The sequence below is a fragment of the Conger conger genome, chromosome 8 (genome assembly GCF_963514075.1).
Source record: "Conger conger chromosome 8, fConCon1.1, whole genome shotgun sequence".
NCBI classification, from domain to species: Eukaryota; Metazoa; Chordata; class Actinopteri; order Anguilliformes; family Congridae; genus Conger; species Conger conger.
This window is the reverse complement of record NC_083767.1, coordinates 46,880,202-46,895,368: the sequence shown is the minus strand read 5'-3', so window position 1 is coordinate 46,895,368 and position 15,167 is coordinate 46,880,202. Positions and strand designations below refer to the sequence as shown.

The 15,167-nt window shown below is 40.6% G+C and overlaps 1 protein-coding gene across 2 annotated transcripts; it reads left to right on the top strand.

Moving 5' to 3' along the window:
* The first annotated feature begins 827 nt into the window (after window positions 1–827).
* il17rel (interleukin 17 receptor E-like) lies at window positions 828–13,834 on the top strand. Of its 2 annotated transcripts, none has more exons than XM_061252852.1 (18): window positions 828–1,030; window positions 1,917–1,944; window positions 2,967–3,116; window positions 4,105–4,211; window positions 4,329–4,443; window positions 4,965–5,009; window positions 5,463–5,602; window positions 7,554–7,625; window positions 7,726–7,780; window positions 8,470–8,633; window positions 8,778–8,822; window positions 9,773–9,830; window positions 9,974–10,110; window positions 10,200–10,262; window positions 10,365–10,422; window positions 11,938–12,045; window positions 12,541–12,603; window positions 12,690–13,834. In XM_061252852.1, exons 1-18 carry the CDS (start codon window positions 932–934, stop codon window positions 12,890–12,892), a joined length of 1,710 nt encoding a protein of 569 aa, XP_061108836.1. In that variant the 5' UTR covers window positions 828–931; the 3' UTR covers window positions 12,893–13,834. The 2 variants fall into 2 exon arrangements, with proteins under 2 accessions (XP_061108836.1, XP_061108835.1); XM_061252851.1 differs by having other exon boundaries at window positions 10,197–10,262.
* The last annotated feature ends 1,333 nt before the right edge of the window (window positions 13,835–15,167 follow it).

Below are 15,167 nucleotides of genomic sequence, written 5' to 3'. Positions count from 1 at the left end.
GCATGACTAGACAGTATTTCCTTATATGCCTTATCTGTGTTTAAAACACCTGCACCTTTCATGTGGAACGTTGCCGGTTTTCAATTTGGTTTATTTGTCTTCTTTTTATGGCAGTACATTGCAAAAAGCCTTTGGTCACCTGGCAGGGTGGCATTCAAAACAGGATCAAAGAAGAGGAAACCTGCTTAAAATGATATTTACTGTTCTTCTAACACAAAAAGTTCTCTGTCATTCCCTCTTCTCAGTAAACATGAACCACTAATGGCCTATTCTCACTAACTTGTATCATGCTGCCTGTGAAGCATAGAACTTAAAAGGTGTTTGTTGGAGGTTTGTTATAGTCTGTAAAAAGTCTATTTACTTTGTAAGTCTGAATGTAGCCTGCTGTATGCAATATAATTTTATCAGTTATCAATGTACAACTATATAAGGGTCTATTTAAATGTTTCTGTTCAGTGAACTGCTCAAGGAAGATGGAAATCACAGCACTGTATATGCATACAGACCATACTGAACCTGTCCTGTTTAGTCCTGCCAGTCAAATGTATCTTTGAAAAGGGTTACTCTCAGGGATGTGTAAAAACTGTACAACAATTCTATTTGTTTCCAAATAGGCCATATGACAAGCTCCCAAAAAGTTATCCATGAACAATGATCAAAATATTGGAATAAATAGCACAGATGAAATGAAGTAAAGTTAATTTTGCTAAGCTTCTTTGACAGTAACCGCTCAGAGAGGAAGAGGCAGTACAAGGGGGCGGTGTCTATGCTCCTTCTTAAAAGACAGGTCCCTACCTCTCAATAGCTCTGCAGCTCACTGGCTGCAAACCACAAATAAGAAAGGGAACCTCAGGCCAGACCAAAAGGAATTACATCACATTGAAAAGAACCGGAGCCAGGGACGGGATCACAGCACAACTGTGGAGTCAGGATGCAGTGTGCTCTGCTACTGGTTCTCATAGGCTGGGGCGTTCTGGCCCAGGGGGACTGGATCCAGACCACCACCATGTGTGGTACACATTGCTCTCAGGTATGGTGTTACATTTTATTTTAATTTTCATTATTTTATTGAAAACAAACAGTACACCATTAACACAAGGATAATAGCCAACAGCAAACAATACATTTTTTGAGTTATGCATAACTCAATAAAAATAAAAAATCAATGAAAATATTAGACTATGCTATAAAAAAATATTTATTTGTAATGGTTATTGTAGGTCAAAAAGGATGCATCACTCCCTCGCTATCCATCCATAGCAAACTTCATTATTACCGTTTTATTATTTTAAAAAGTACCACCCGTTATCAGATCAGCTTTGTGGCTTTTATTACTTACTATTATTACTATTATTTTAAAATGTCTTCCTGCTAGTTCTGGTAAGAAATTTAAGTAAAAAACTGAATATGAACCTTTGAATCATGTTGAGCCATCAGGGGGAATCCTCATTTTTTTCAGTGTTGGTGTATATTTTCACTATGTGGAATGAAGCCAAAGGCTGCATTGCTTGCTGGTGTACTGTGGAGGCAGTATGTGTGTCCCTGTGAGAGTGTGTGAGAGAGAGAGAGAGAGAGAGAGAGGAGAGAGAGAGAGAGAGAGAGAGAGAGAGAGAGAGAGAGAGAGAGAGAGAGAGAGAGAGAGAGAGAGAGAAGCAGTTTATGTGTTAAGCAGTAGGACAAATAAGGATATGTTGCTGTACCATTAATTCAGGCTGTAACCAGGAAGTTCTTGTTATCAGCGTCTGGGAAACCCCTGTTATTCTCCCTACACTTCACAGAGACTTCCTCCATTACTTTCACAACTCCTTTATCAGCACACCTCCAGTTAATTTTGTTGTCTTTTGTGACTTTGGTTTGGTTCAAGAACACACCTGGTCACCTGCTAATGTTACTTTTTCCCCACTTATCTGGAACAGGGGCTGCACTGCAAAGCAAAACAGCACTGTGAGTAGATATTCCTTTTGTTTGTGTGCGACTGTTGACACACTTCTCCCATTCAAGAACATTCTAGATAGTTTCCTAAATACCTCTATCAGCAAGAACTCAAGTTTCAACAAGGTTTGTTCAGTGTTCAGTGTTCAGTTTTGAATAATGTGTGGTAGCTTATCCACTGGTGAAGTGACAATAACCCTCACAGAGACTTTCAACTGGATAGAACAGAGTAAAGAAAAAAGCTTGAATGAATGGCAGGCTGTAGCAGAATGATGCTTTGGACATTTTCTCAATAGTGTTCATTTTCACTGACTCATTCGCGACCTGGGCGATAGAGTTTTGCCAGCTTGTGACTCAGCTGTACCCTGGACTGACATTGCTAACAGGAATCTGTACTGGCAGCACTACTCATTTTCTATATTACTAATCTGAGAAACAGATTAGGAAGCTACAAGCATCCACTGTATTGAAGGGACCTGAATTCAAACATATTTTTGTCTGAATAAATATGAGTGACTACAGCCCCATATGATAATGGCACAAAGGGTGTAGAGTGGAAGGTCATTCTGGTTTAACCACCAAGACATTCCCTTGCTTGAAAAATGGGTTGTCCAGACAAATCACAAAGCAGTCAGCAGCCATTGAATTTCTACCAATTAATGCTGTGCAGTAATCACATACACATGCTGTAGGTTCCTACATACACAGACCAGGGTTAACCATATGCATACCAAATAACACCGTCATTTTCAGGTGCCTGGAGTGTGATTTTGATGGCAATAAGATGAAATAAAGGGAATCACTGTTAGAAGAATAGTTTTAATTTCAAGACTTTTCCATGACATAACATGAGAAATATAACACAACATAGCACAGCCTGATCCTAAGATATCAATATCTTACACTGTCCTACCCTATACTCTACTGTATATCCTATTCTGTCCTGCAAGACAAACCCCCCATCACCCCACCCTCTCCATCTCATGTATAAATCTGTCCAACTGGTGAACATTCATTTGTCATTTCCCCCCCAGTCCCAATCTTCTTGGCTCCTTGTAAGACAGCACCAGTGCTCATCAACAGCAGTGTTTTTCACCACCTGAACGTCTCCACGGTGATGAAGTGTGAACAGAAGCAGAAGTGCTCTCTGCATCTCAAAGTTACGGCCACTGTACAAATCAATGGTGTGTATCTACTGCATCTGTCCTTGTTCCTGGCTCTGAATGTGCAAATATGACTTTATAGTAGCATTCGGACACCTATTTGGTGTTCGTGATGAGAAGTCAATCTGAGACCCTGACTTTCTGTGGTCATTTAAGATGGTGATTTATGAAAGAGTAGGAGTCAAATTCCCAATACACTCTCTACATGTTAATGTCAGGGTACACAAAACTCCCTTCAGCTGATTGACTATCATCATCGCTGCAAAAGATAAGTATATAAATAAATAAATACATAAATAAATACAAAAACAAAATACTATTTTATTTTGTTTGCCTTGCTTCTGCATTTATTCTGAATGTAATATCCCACAACATCAGGTCAAATTGCAAGAGCCTCCTTCTAAGAATGAAGTGATGTTATTCTGAGGCGAAATGTCTGCAGTACAGTTCAGTACCATATTTATTTCAGTGATACATCTGCAGAAAATAGGATATACTACAGGATTATTATGTATTTTATGCTTTCCCCAATTATTCAAATTGGGAAGGGGTATATGCATGTAGCCTGTACTAAACAAAGTAAAATGTAAATCTATCCACAGCATCTCATGTGCTGCGATACAGTTATGTATGAGGGCTGGTGGCTTTGTTATTCCAAAGCAGGTGTATCTCATTAAAGGGGGAATCAGTCCAATCAGTAATTTAACTGTCATCATTTTATTAAGCAGCTATCCAAAAGGGGAAGTTTGGCTGTTGTTTTATCATTGTTCTTCATCCAGGTAATTCTCCAGTATTCCTTACTGCATGAGTATCTCATTATTCCCTTTGTAGCTGTAGCTGTAGCTGTAGCACGGAAAGCCCTCAAGACCTGATATAATCTCCGGCTTTTGATCTACACAGCATTATCAGTGTGTTATCCTCACCCACATCCTGTCTACTGCTACCCTCGGTGTACTTCCACAAAATTCACCAGAATGTGTTGTAACCTTGGCTGACTTATGTTTCCCAGAACTCCTGCGCGGCGTTTCCGTGTGCACAGACTCCGCTGGGATGCTGGAGCACTGCAGGGTCGTGACCTTCCCCAAAACGGACAGAGCAAGGCTGGCAGGACAGCTGGTACCGGCCGAGCACATCTGTGCTGCCTCTATACTCATATGCATACTCAAATATCTTAAATCAACGTAAAATCCACTTGTTACTTGTAACTGTATCCTTGTGGTTTGTTGTCTGTAGGTGGAGGTGCAGGATGATTGCTTTGAAGTGAGCCCCAGCCAGAATGTCAATGTAATGCTGAAGACTTTCCCTGAATACTGTGATATGAGCCGGGTTCAAGTGTACCGTGTTCAAGGTGAAGACTTTGTGCCTGCTCGTGTGTATACATGGTATGTTTGTCTGCCTTCCCTGCTGGAAAAACAGCTCAAGCTAGGTTTTGAAACAGCTGGTAGCTGGTATTTCAAGCTGGTAATAGCTGGATTTTTCACCAGGGTTTATGTTTATGTGTGCTTGTGCTTACTTGTGTGTGTGTGTATCTGTGTACATTTATATGTTATATGTTACCTGTGCATAGGCTTGTGCTAGACTGGTGCTAATGTTGTTTCTCTGGTGGATCATATTATGACTGATGGCAGCTGGCTTTGCCAGGCATCAGAAAACACCTTTGCAGATCCTCCTTGATCATGTCCATGGCTTTATAGTTGACAAAAGTGGAAAAATAATTTATACTGTAGTAAAAAAAAGAACACTATCCGCCTGCATGTTCGGTAGAGGTCTCATCTGATACGAAAACACTGATGAGGGTGTTACTATTCACTGTTACACTACACTGAAACTCTGGGTCATTGTCACGAGAGTCTCTCTGTCTCATTCCAGGCTGTGACAATGCAGACTTAAGGAGCCATGTCCCATCATGCATCAGTAAGCCTCCCCTGTTACAGTTGAAATAAACCTCAAGTAAGCAGCTTGTGCAGTGATGCCAGAGGCTGAGATTGCACACAGACATTTGTATACAGCATTTAATCACAATGTATTCACATATACATAATACTTTAGATAATACTTTCTTGGAAACGGCTCTATTAGAAAGTAAATACTTTATACAATTACACTCAGGCTGTAACCAAACCATAATCATTTGATAACTACAAGATAGTCACTTGAATCGATAGGTAAGTATTTCAGTTTTAGTCACTTACTATTTATCAGTTTTTTTTTACCAGCGGTAATTACTCAATTATGTGCTACTCTTTTCATATATTTACCTAGTAAATACATAGTAATTAAGAGACAATAAAAAAACCAATAAAATGAAAAGTCCACTCCACAAAGTGAACTATCAGTTTAAGTGTTGTGTTCTACCTCTCTGGACAGCTGGGAAGATAGCATATGCTGTGGACATGGACAAGCAGGAGATATCTGTGGGAGTCTCCGACATCCTCGAGGACAGAAGTTATCACCTGAGACTGTGCCGTCGATGGGACATCTGCAGTGGGACTGAGGCCTACACACTGGTGAGACACTCTTTTCTCCATTTCAACTGGCGAGACACCGGCTATTTGACTCATTTCCAGTGGTGACACAGACAGTTTTATTCATAACCATGGCTTTTCACTCTTTTACACAAGGAGTTTATACTGGTGAGCTTCAGAGTGGTTTACTCATTCTCACGGGTGGTAAGCCACATTTCACTCATTCACATTAGGAAGTATCAGACAGTTTCACACATTAACACCAGTGCAGTTCAGAGTTTGCTTATTTATTCCAGTAATTGCATACATTGGTTAGGCTGTGTTAACATGCCCCCGCCTGTTATAAATGCGTGAACCACAATAACTTTTAATGTAATGTTGTATATTCCATGTAGACCATGCATTTATTCAGTCCGATTTACCATTCGCTCTTATCAATTTCTTCCGAGACATCAATTTCATATCAATGGTGTCATATGTGGTTTGTACACACACCATTATATACAATTTCTAAAGACAATTTTCAGATGAAAAATGTTAACTGTAAGAAATGTTGGATTAATGAGCTTTTGATTTGTATTCAAACAAATCTTTCTCCAGTCCGTTTTTTGGCATTTTGGATGCTGTTTCAACTTGCCCCAGAACTGTTTCAGCTTACTTTGTTGAAATGTGTTAATTTGGATATAGCCAGCCAAGGTGCAGTTGCTAAAATATCACACCATCAAACATTAATCCAAAGAAGGCAAATTATTTGTTAAATTTTTTCATTTTCTACTTTGATTTGACTGTTTGGTAAATGGTTGGCATTTATATAGCGCCTTTATCCAAAGCGCTGTACAATTGATGCTTCTCATTCATCCATTCATACACACACTCACACAACGACGGCAATTGGCTGCCATGCAAGGCTTGTCAGGAGCATTTGGGGGTTAGGGGTCTTGCTCAGGGACACTTCGACACAGCCCGGGCGGGGGATCGAACCAGCAACCTTCCGACTGCCAGGCGACTGTTCTTACTGCCTGAGCCATGTCACTCCACGTTTGTGTAGGCTGGAGCAGATAATGTTACAACATTTAAAATGGTTGAACTTGCAATGATATAAAAATCCAAACATTCTATTTACCTGTGGTTTATTGGAGATCATGGCCATGATCCAAATGCCAATGGGATCTATCCGTTTAATGGCAATTCCCAGGCTCCAATCAACAATCCGGCCTGTCCACCCACTTGTCCACCTGTCTGTTTGTCTGTTCGTCCTCCTGTCTATCTGCCCATTGGTCTGCGTGTCCATTTGTGTACACAAGTCTTTCCACACTTTATTATTCTTTTTATTATTATTCTTTTTTTCATTTATTGTTATTTTTAGTAACTCTGTCTGTTTTGTTTTACCCTCCCCTCAAAGGCTTCATACTGTTTTCTTCCTCCACTCTCTCTCTCTCTCTCTCTCTCTCTCTCTCTCTCAAAATTACCAATGTATTTATGTTTGTTTTTGTCTTATTAAAAATAAAATTGGCGGGAATTTTAAAAAAAAGAAAGAAAAGAAAAGAAATGGACTCCAACATGGTTTATTTATGGATTATTTCAGTTTTCAAGGCAATTCCCAAAGAAATGTTAAAGGACACCTACGTAGAACATACACACGGGACTCTACAATGATTTAAAAGCAAACTGAACTCAATCCATTTGCAATCATCCAAATCATTGCGCACGAAAATGAGGTCAGGCCTTTTGTCAGCTTATGACTAAGACTGCTTCCTGTTTCATGTCCCATGACGCACACTTCTATTATATCACAAGATGAATGTGTCACAATGAAATTATTGTGATAATCTGCGATACAGTGACTGAGAATTGCCTGTCACTGTTTGCATATCATTGTAGACTTGGCAGGAAATTACATCAGTGTAATCAAATCTGAGGATATCCCGATGACGCCCAGAGAGTGGTTATAAAATATTGTGTATGTGTGTTTGTGTGGTTTTTGTTTCCGCAGCTGAAAAGGGAGGACCCCTACAAGAATGCCACACTTCATTTCTCCTCTCCTCTGCCTTGTCTGTGCATTGAGGTGAGACTATCGCTCAACTTAGTTACTGATAAATAATGTATAATGTCTGATAAAGTCATGATGAATGAAACATGACTGTTCTAATGACGCTGTTTTATAGGGTTGGTCATCCGTGGTCGATGCTCCTAGAGTTCAGGTCTGCCCGTTCAAAGACCGTGAGTTACTGCTACTACTACTACTACTACTACTACTACTGTACTGATCTTATTGTAGCTACAGTACACTGGGGCTTGAACCAACAACCTTCCAGGTCCCAGTCAAGCACCTTAGCCACAAGGCTATATGCTGCCCCCTATATTTTGTATTTACCTCAAAGACTGAACTAAGAGCACACAACATTTATATTTAGACCATCAGTCTCTCGCAGACAAATCTGTAGATTATGAATTAACACACCACAATAAATACATAAATACAAAAATGGAAAAATGGACCATAACCATTGTTAACAATGTAGATGTAGTGCATTGTTGGATAAATATACTCTATAAATACAGTACAGCACAGTAAAAGTACAGCATTTGATAAGCATGCAGATACAGCAGAGTAACTGAGAAAACTGTTACTGCAGCATGGTATGGTAGTGGTTAAAGTACATGACTGGGACCCGCAAGCTCGGTGGTTCGATCCCCGGTGTAGCCACAATAAAATCCGCATAGCCGTTGGGCCCCTGAGCAAGGCCCTTAACCCTGCATTGCTCCAGGGGAGGATTGTCTCCTGCTTAGTCTAATCAACTGTACGTTGCTCTGGATAAGAGCGTCTGCCAAAAGCCATTAATGTAAATGTAAATGTAATGTAATGGTACATAAAATAAAAATGGTGACCAAGGTGATTTCTCCCTCAGGCACAGAGGAGCTGTGGTCAGGAGTGACCTTTGACTCAGAGAGGGAGGCGTTGTCCTGGGAGCCAGGGTGTCCAGTCAAGGCAGTGATCTCACTATGCCAGAGAAAGGGAGAGAGTATCTGTGAGGATCTGCCCAATTCCACTCAGGTCATTGGCAGAAGGAAGGTGAGAAGCTCAAAAGTTTGCTTTTGATGCTTCCCTAAAACAAATGTCCTCTGATAACTATGATCCTCATGCCAAATCAGAAGCTTTGATGAAAATCTGAAGCTTTTTTTCTTCCTTCCATTGATGTGTTTATTTTTGGTTTAGGTGACATACGCTAAAGTGGATCCACACCCAACGCTGTGCATGAAGGTAAGGTTTGACGTCAAAGATTAATGATTAATGACATACCTCAATTGTTTCCATGATGCTTCTGCTTTCCATTCGCAAAACAAACTAGGAAGCTTCCTGGTATTCAAAAATGTATTGATAGGATGGTTCTCAGTTCCTGAGTGGTATTAGATTATTTGCATCCCAGGGTAGGCTGGGCTTAATTATTAGCCAGGGTTCCTATTCTAGTGAAATGATCCTCCTGAGACCCAGGAGAAAAAAAGGTTTAGTGTCTCATATATAAAGAGAAATTCTGTATACAGCCCAGGGAAGCGAAAATTGAATGTGCACACAGGCTATGTGCTGTGAGAGATACAACACTCCGCTGACAGGAATTTGCTGCATGACTTGCTCCGTGGAAGCTGAATCATAGGCAAATATGTGTGGTTCAGTGCTCTTTCCTGTGGAAACACTCTACAGTACTTGAATGAACTGCTGAATGAAATAATCCATAAATAAATAAATAAATAAATAAATAAATAAATAAATAAATAAATCAATCAATCAATCAATCAATCAATCAATCAATCAATCAATCAATTAATACAATCATAAGACTGATTTTATGTACCACTATTTGGCTACCAGCTGATTAAATAAGCAGACACACGGTTGTATCTCTCACTCACTGAGTCACTCAGTTACAGTAACAAGGTTTCAGTTAGAATCGAATGTCAATGAAAGGACCTGGACTCCATGTACAATGTTTACTGTACATTCTAAGCAGCCTTGAGCAGTAGGTTGAGCTACATTGCTTGCATGAGTGATATTATCCATTCATGGAGCTGAATGTTTTCTTAGTTCATGTGCCTTGAGCAAGACCCTAACAATCCCCCCTCACATGATTCAAATCTGCGGCTTTCTGTGCACCGCTGTCCCAGTGGGCTGCATGAAGTTTATGGAGTACTGATAAGAGTGCTGTTCTTTCACAGTTCACTACTGATGCAAGATCCTGGATTAAATGTCCATTTGCTGATGGGCATTTCCCTGGTAATTTATCTTTATCTGTCTGTCATAATGAACTAATTTACCCATGCGTACAAGTAAAGAGACCTTGAACCTTGAATTACAACTTACACGTTTGATTATTTATTTGCTTTTGCAAATTCTGAATTACACCAATATTCTTTCAGTCTGGGACCTAACGATAACAGCTGGACAAGGCCCGCCCCAAGCTGCCCTGACATCTCGGATCAATACCGAGCTTTCCCTGCAAGTGTGCCAGAAAGACCAACCCTCGGAGTGCCAGGATGTCACCTCTGTAACTGTGGTAATAATAATAGTTAATACTTAACAGTTCATTATGAAAATATTATAATAATTTCATGTAAAAATAGTCTAATCCTTTCCTTTAAGGAGAAGATGAGCCCAGTGCCTGTCAACCTAACGGGAGATGTATGCCAGTCCAACGTCTGCATCCGTGTAAGTGGCTGCTAGACTTCTGGGGCAGCATTTCCTTGGGGAAATCCTATGATATTCTAAAACTGAAATGATCAAATATAATTTTATATTTCATTTCTCCAGGTAAAGAGGGCTGATGTGCAGTTTTCCACCCACGTTCTTCAGTGCCACTTCCAATGCAGTGAGTACTGCAAATAATCTTTCACCATGACACAGCAAACTTTTTCACCAATTGCTTCAGGCTCCAGTCATTTGGGTTCTCGTATGTCTCTCTGAGTTGAAAAATGGATTCAAAGGATTTTGCCAGAGTGACAGTGTACTGTTACCGTATTTGACTTTGCCGAGAAAACAAATTTGAGCGCTGCGTGTAGTTAAGTCCTTTTGTTGACAATACAAGCAGTTATAAGAGCCTGATCGAACCCCGGTGATGTCAGTGTGGAACGTGGCCTGGAGATCTATCAGGATGTATACTTAGCTGTAGTGGCATCCGGAGAGGAAGGGTTTTACCGGCAGAGTAATCCCTTGCTGCACACTAGTGCCTGTGCAGTCCTGGAACACCCTACCTCTGATGACCTTGTTTGCAGATTGCGTGCTGAGTAGATCTGGTGGCTTGTTTCACTGTTTCTGGAGGCGCACACTGATTCACTCCACATGGAGATCAAAGGAAAAGCCTGCAATACTATTTCATAAAATAAATAAATAATTGGTCTCATTTGACCACAGCACCTTTGTTCAATCATATATTTAAATTGTTCAAAATGGAAAGTTTTGGTCAGATACAGCATCAGTATGTTTGAGACCGGAGCAGAAATGCATAAATGCATGTGCGCCTCGTTCACTAAATATAGTTGTGGGTCAGTGATGTTTTGGGACTGTTTTAATTCCAGAGGTCCCGGGGCCTGGTTGAAATCTATGGTATAATGGATACCACCAAGTATCAGGCAATTTTGCTTGATAATCTGGCTGCTTCTACCACAAGACTGAGACTTGGCTGTGGGTGGACTTCCCAGCAAGACAATGACCCAAAGCATACATTAAAATCCACACAGAAATATAACAACAAAATCTATGTTCTGCAATGGCCACCTCAGGCACCGGACCTCAATCCAATGAAAAACCAGTGGGCCTAACTTAAGAAAGCAGTTTATATGCGCAAAACACAAGAATGTGAAGGATCTTGCAATGATCTGCTAAGAGGAATGGTCCAAAATCCCTCCAAATACAATATTTGCACAATACATTTTTTATTTGCGCTGTCTTTTCATTAATTTACATATGTTGAGAATTTGGCAATTATCTCTCTTGGGCAGCTGTGCAACGGGCATGTGACTGAAGTTTCAGGACTGTGTTTCAGTTTTAGCTGTGAATGCCATTGTGTCATCTTACACAGCCCTTTGAACGGGCTACTGCTAGATCCTGTTTTTAAAGTCCCCTCCCCTTTCAGTAAAATTGTAAATTGAACTCCCACACACAGGTGTTTTTGCATACTTCTTCCATTGCTCTTCTAGCACAAAAGGTCATGTACTATAGGCAAACAGCCCTATGGATCATGACAATGAGCTAGCTCTGCGTATTGCTAACAATAGTTCCCATTGTGCTGCCTGTGTGCAGCTTGTTGCTTCTGCAGATGGACATTACTCTACGCTTCCTTCTTCTCATCACATTATTCTTTGTCTCCCTGTTGACCGGCCTTCAGCCAGGAATGGACAGCGCCTCTGCAGGGCTGACTGGGTATTCGTGACGGCCTTCACCTATGTGACTTTGATGATCGTCGCGGGGCTAGCAGGAAACATCATGCTAACAGGTACCTTCTGTTCCGTTTTATGTGAGAAATGTAAAGGGGGTGGGAATGGCTGAGAGAGCATGGGATTTTCATTTCTCATTTACAGGAGAAACACTGAGGGTGACATAAAGAGCGGCCCAGTCAAGTGTGAATATGACATGATTATACTGTAAGCATCGATTAAACCGATAGATCAGTCAAGTGTGAACTGGCATGACAGTGCTTGATTAATATGCCTATCTGTGGGGCAGCATGTAGCCTAGTATCTAAGTTGCAGCTGTTGGGCCCTTGAGCTATTTGGGGGCGTAGGGCTGCTATTTTACTTTTTTCTTCCCTTCAGTTACTATGTAAAGTGTCTTTGGCACAGTCTGCCGTGAAAAGCACTATACAAATAAAATAACATTGAATTGAATTGACTTGACATTGCCCTGATTAATCTAACCAACTGAAAGTCGCCTTGGATAAAAGCATCAGCTAAATAACTGTCATGTAATATTTTTGTGTGAATTTGTTCAGTTTATCAGAAGAGACGTGCAAGCAGAAAACAAACCAGCTATCACCAGTGTGAGCATACTGCAGGTAAATATTAAATATAACTAATTCTCTATTGGGAACATGGGGTAAGAACACACACTGTGACTGATACAGGGGTCCATATTTTCCAGAGATGCAACCTACTGAGGTCACTCTCCTTGCCGCTGACAGTGAGGACCACGCCCAACAGTCTAGCAGGGATCTGGAAAAATTACTGCTTGGATTTGATGCGTCTGTTACATTTTCTGACTCGGTTAAAGACCAGCAGGCCCTCACTGTGAGACCCCAGCAGGCTTGCGGAGGTTCTCTGGTGGTTGAAAAGTTCACGTCCTAATCTGAGCCAGCTTGCTGATGGTCATTACTGAAGGACGAAGGTTTCTATGCAAAAGCAGGCCCAGGCTACGGTGAAAGTGCTCAGAGTCACGTATGACCGCCCAACCATGACGCCCCCCAGGGTGCCTCCTTGCCTGATGCCCATCCCTCTGGAACAACATGGAGAACTTCTTGCCTTTATCCATAGCCTTGACCGCAAGGCCCCATAACAACTCTTCCAGTTCCAACACATTTGAAGCCTTTTATCAAAACTTCAAAGCCGATTTATATGTGAATTTACTGTGTGCTGACTGTCTGTGGTAAAGTATGTAAAGCATTAGGTTTTTAAAGAGAATTTAAAGAAGTGTTTTCCACATCACAGGTGCTTTGCTCTACTACACTTCAACATCCAGGCTGCCTTGTCTTCATGAGCCTTCCATAATGTAGCATGTGTTTATGTCTTAAGTTATCAGTGCTAAAAATTCTATCACTGTAATATATAATGTGTGTATAAATTATAATTTTATTGTGTTATGTACAGTATATGTCATATTATTTATTTAGTGAATGGATGCTCCAGGATGCATTACATAGGTAATGGGATGACATGCTCAGGAGGTAAGAGTGGTCGGGTGTGTCGAAGTGTCCCTGAGCAAGACACCGAACCATCAATTGCTCCCGACAAGCTGATTGGTACCTTGCATGGCAGGCAGTCGCCGTTGGTGTGTGAGTGTATGTGAATGGGTGAATGAGAGGCATCAATTGTTTGTCTAGGTAGGTAATTTGAGTAGGATATGTATTATAACAGCTAGAAACTGAGCCGTCACACGGCCAAACCCACCACTGTTCTGAATGTTGCATTATACAGTTTGAGCTGTACTTGCCCTGCAATGAATATTATATTTGATGTGTTACAGTTGCATTTTCAATTGTGTCTTTCTGATTAAAAGAGAGTTTCATTTCATGTTTCAGTGTGCGTTTTCAGTTGGGCCAGATCTGTGTCCATGATGAAGGATATGCTTCACTCACTACGTATGCTGGTTTTTGTTACAGCTGATCTCTGGACCAAGCTTGTTATTAAGATAAACTTGTCATTTCTCAAATAATGTCAGTCCATCAGTGTTTTAACACAGTGTTGGTTTAGCTCATTGGCATCTGATTTTCTACAATTGGTCTAGTACCATCTGCAATTCCCTCGAAGCACAGGCAGACACAAGTGGCTTTCTTGCTACTGGTTTATTTTAAGGCTTGTCTCCAAATCCACCGTGAAAACTAAACACAGTATTGACAAGAAAATATCGAGACCATGTTAGCTTACGATAAAACAATAGCATGCACAGCATGTGGAACAACATTGACCAAGTAAAATACAGACAAACAAAACAACATACCTTGTTGGCTGCATCCTACAAAAAGGGAATAGTGTTCAAGTCTTCCTTGTAACCGTTCACATAAATTAAACCTGTTGTGACCAGCATAAAACCTTAATCGGCACATATATGATGTCCTTGCTACTGCTTGCTTGCCAGAGTTGCTTAAAATTCTTACTCAGCTTAACGAGCTTGTATGTAACCTGGAGCTGAGACTTCAAAATAATAGCACTATTACTTGTACAAAATGAAATTATTTAGAATTAACAAATGCTACTTAAATGAACTCTTAACACTGACATTGGTCTTCGAAAAGTAGACAAATTATATAAATTATCTAAACAAAAGAATGACAACAGTTACACCACCAGATGAACACACTTTCATCATAGGAACCTATTGATTTCACTTCTCAGTCTATGATTTAAAGGTACACTAGGTAAGAATTTGGTGTTAAAACATTGTTACAAGACCATTGTAAATCCCTTCCTATTATTGAAAAAGCATCACTGACATGTTGACTCACCCTCTGCCTGTGTTTATAGTCCTTAAATTTGGGTTTCAAAGAGTACATTTGTCGGGCCGTCACTTTGTATCAAAACATTGTGGTGGTATACAGAGTTTCAGTGATCGCTTGTCTGGAGTGCCATTTGCGGCAATAGGGTGGCCTGTAGCGTAGTGGTTAAGGTAAATGACTGGGACACACAAGGTTGGTGGTTCTAATCCCAGTCTAGCCACAATAAGATCTGCACAGCCATTGGGCCCTTGAGCAAGGCCATTAACCCTGCATTGCTCCAGGGGAGGATTGTCTCCTGCTTAGTCTAATCAACTGTATGTCGCTCTGGATAAGAGCGTCTGCCAAATGCCAATAATGTAATGTAATTTGGGCAGCTATACATTCCTTTTATCTCTTTACGTGTTCATTCA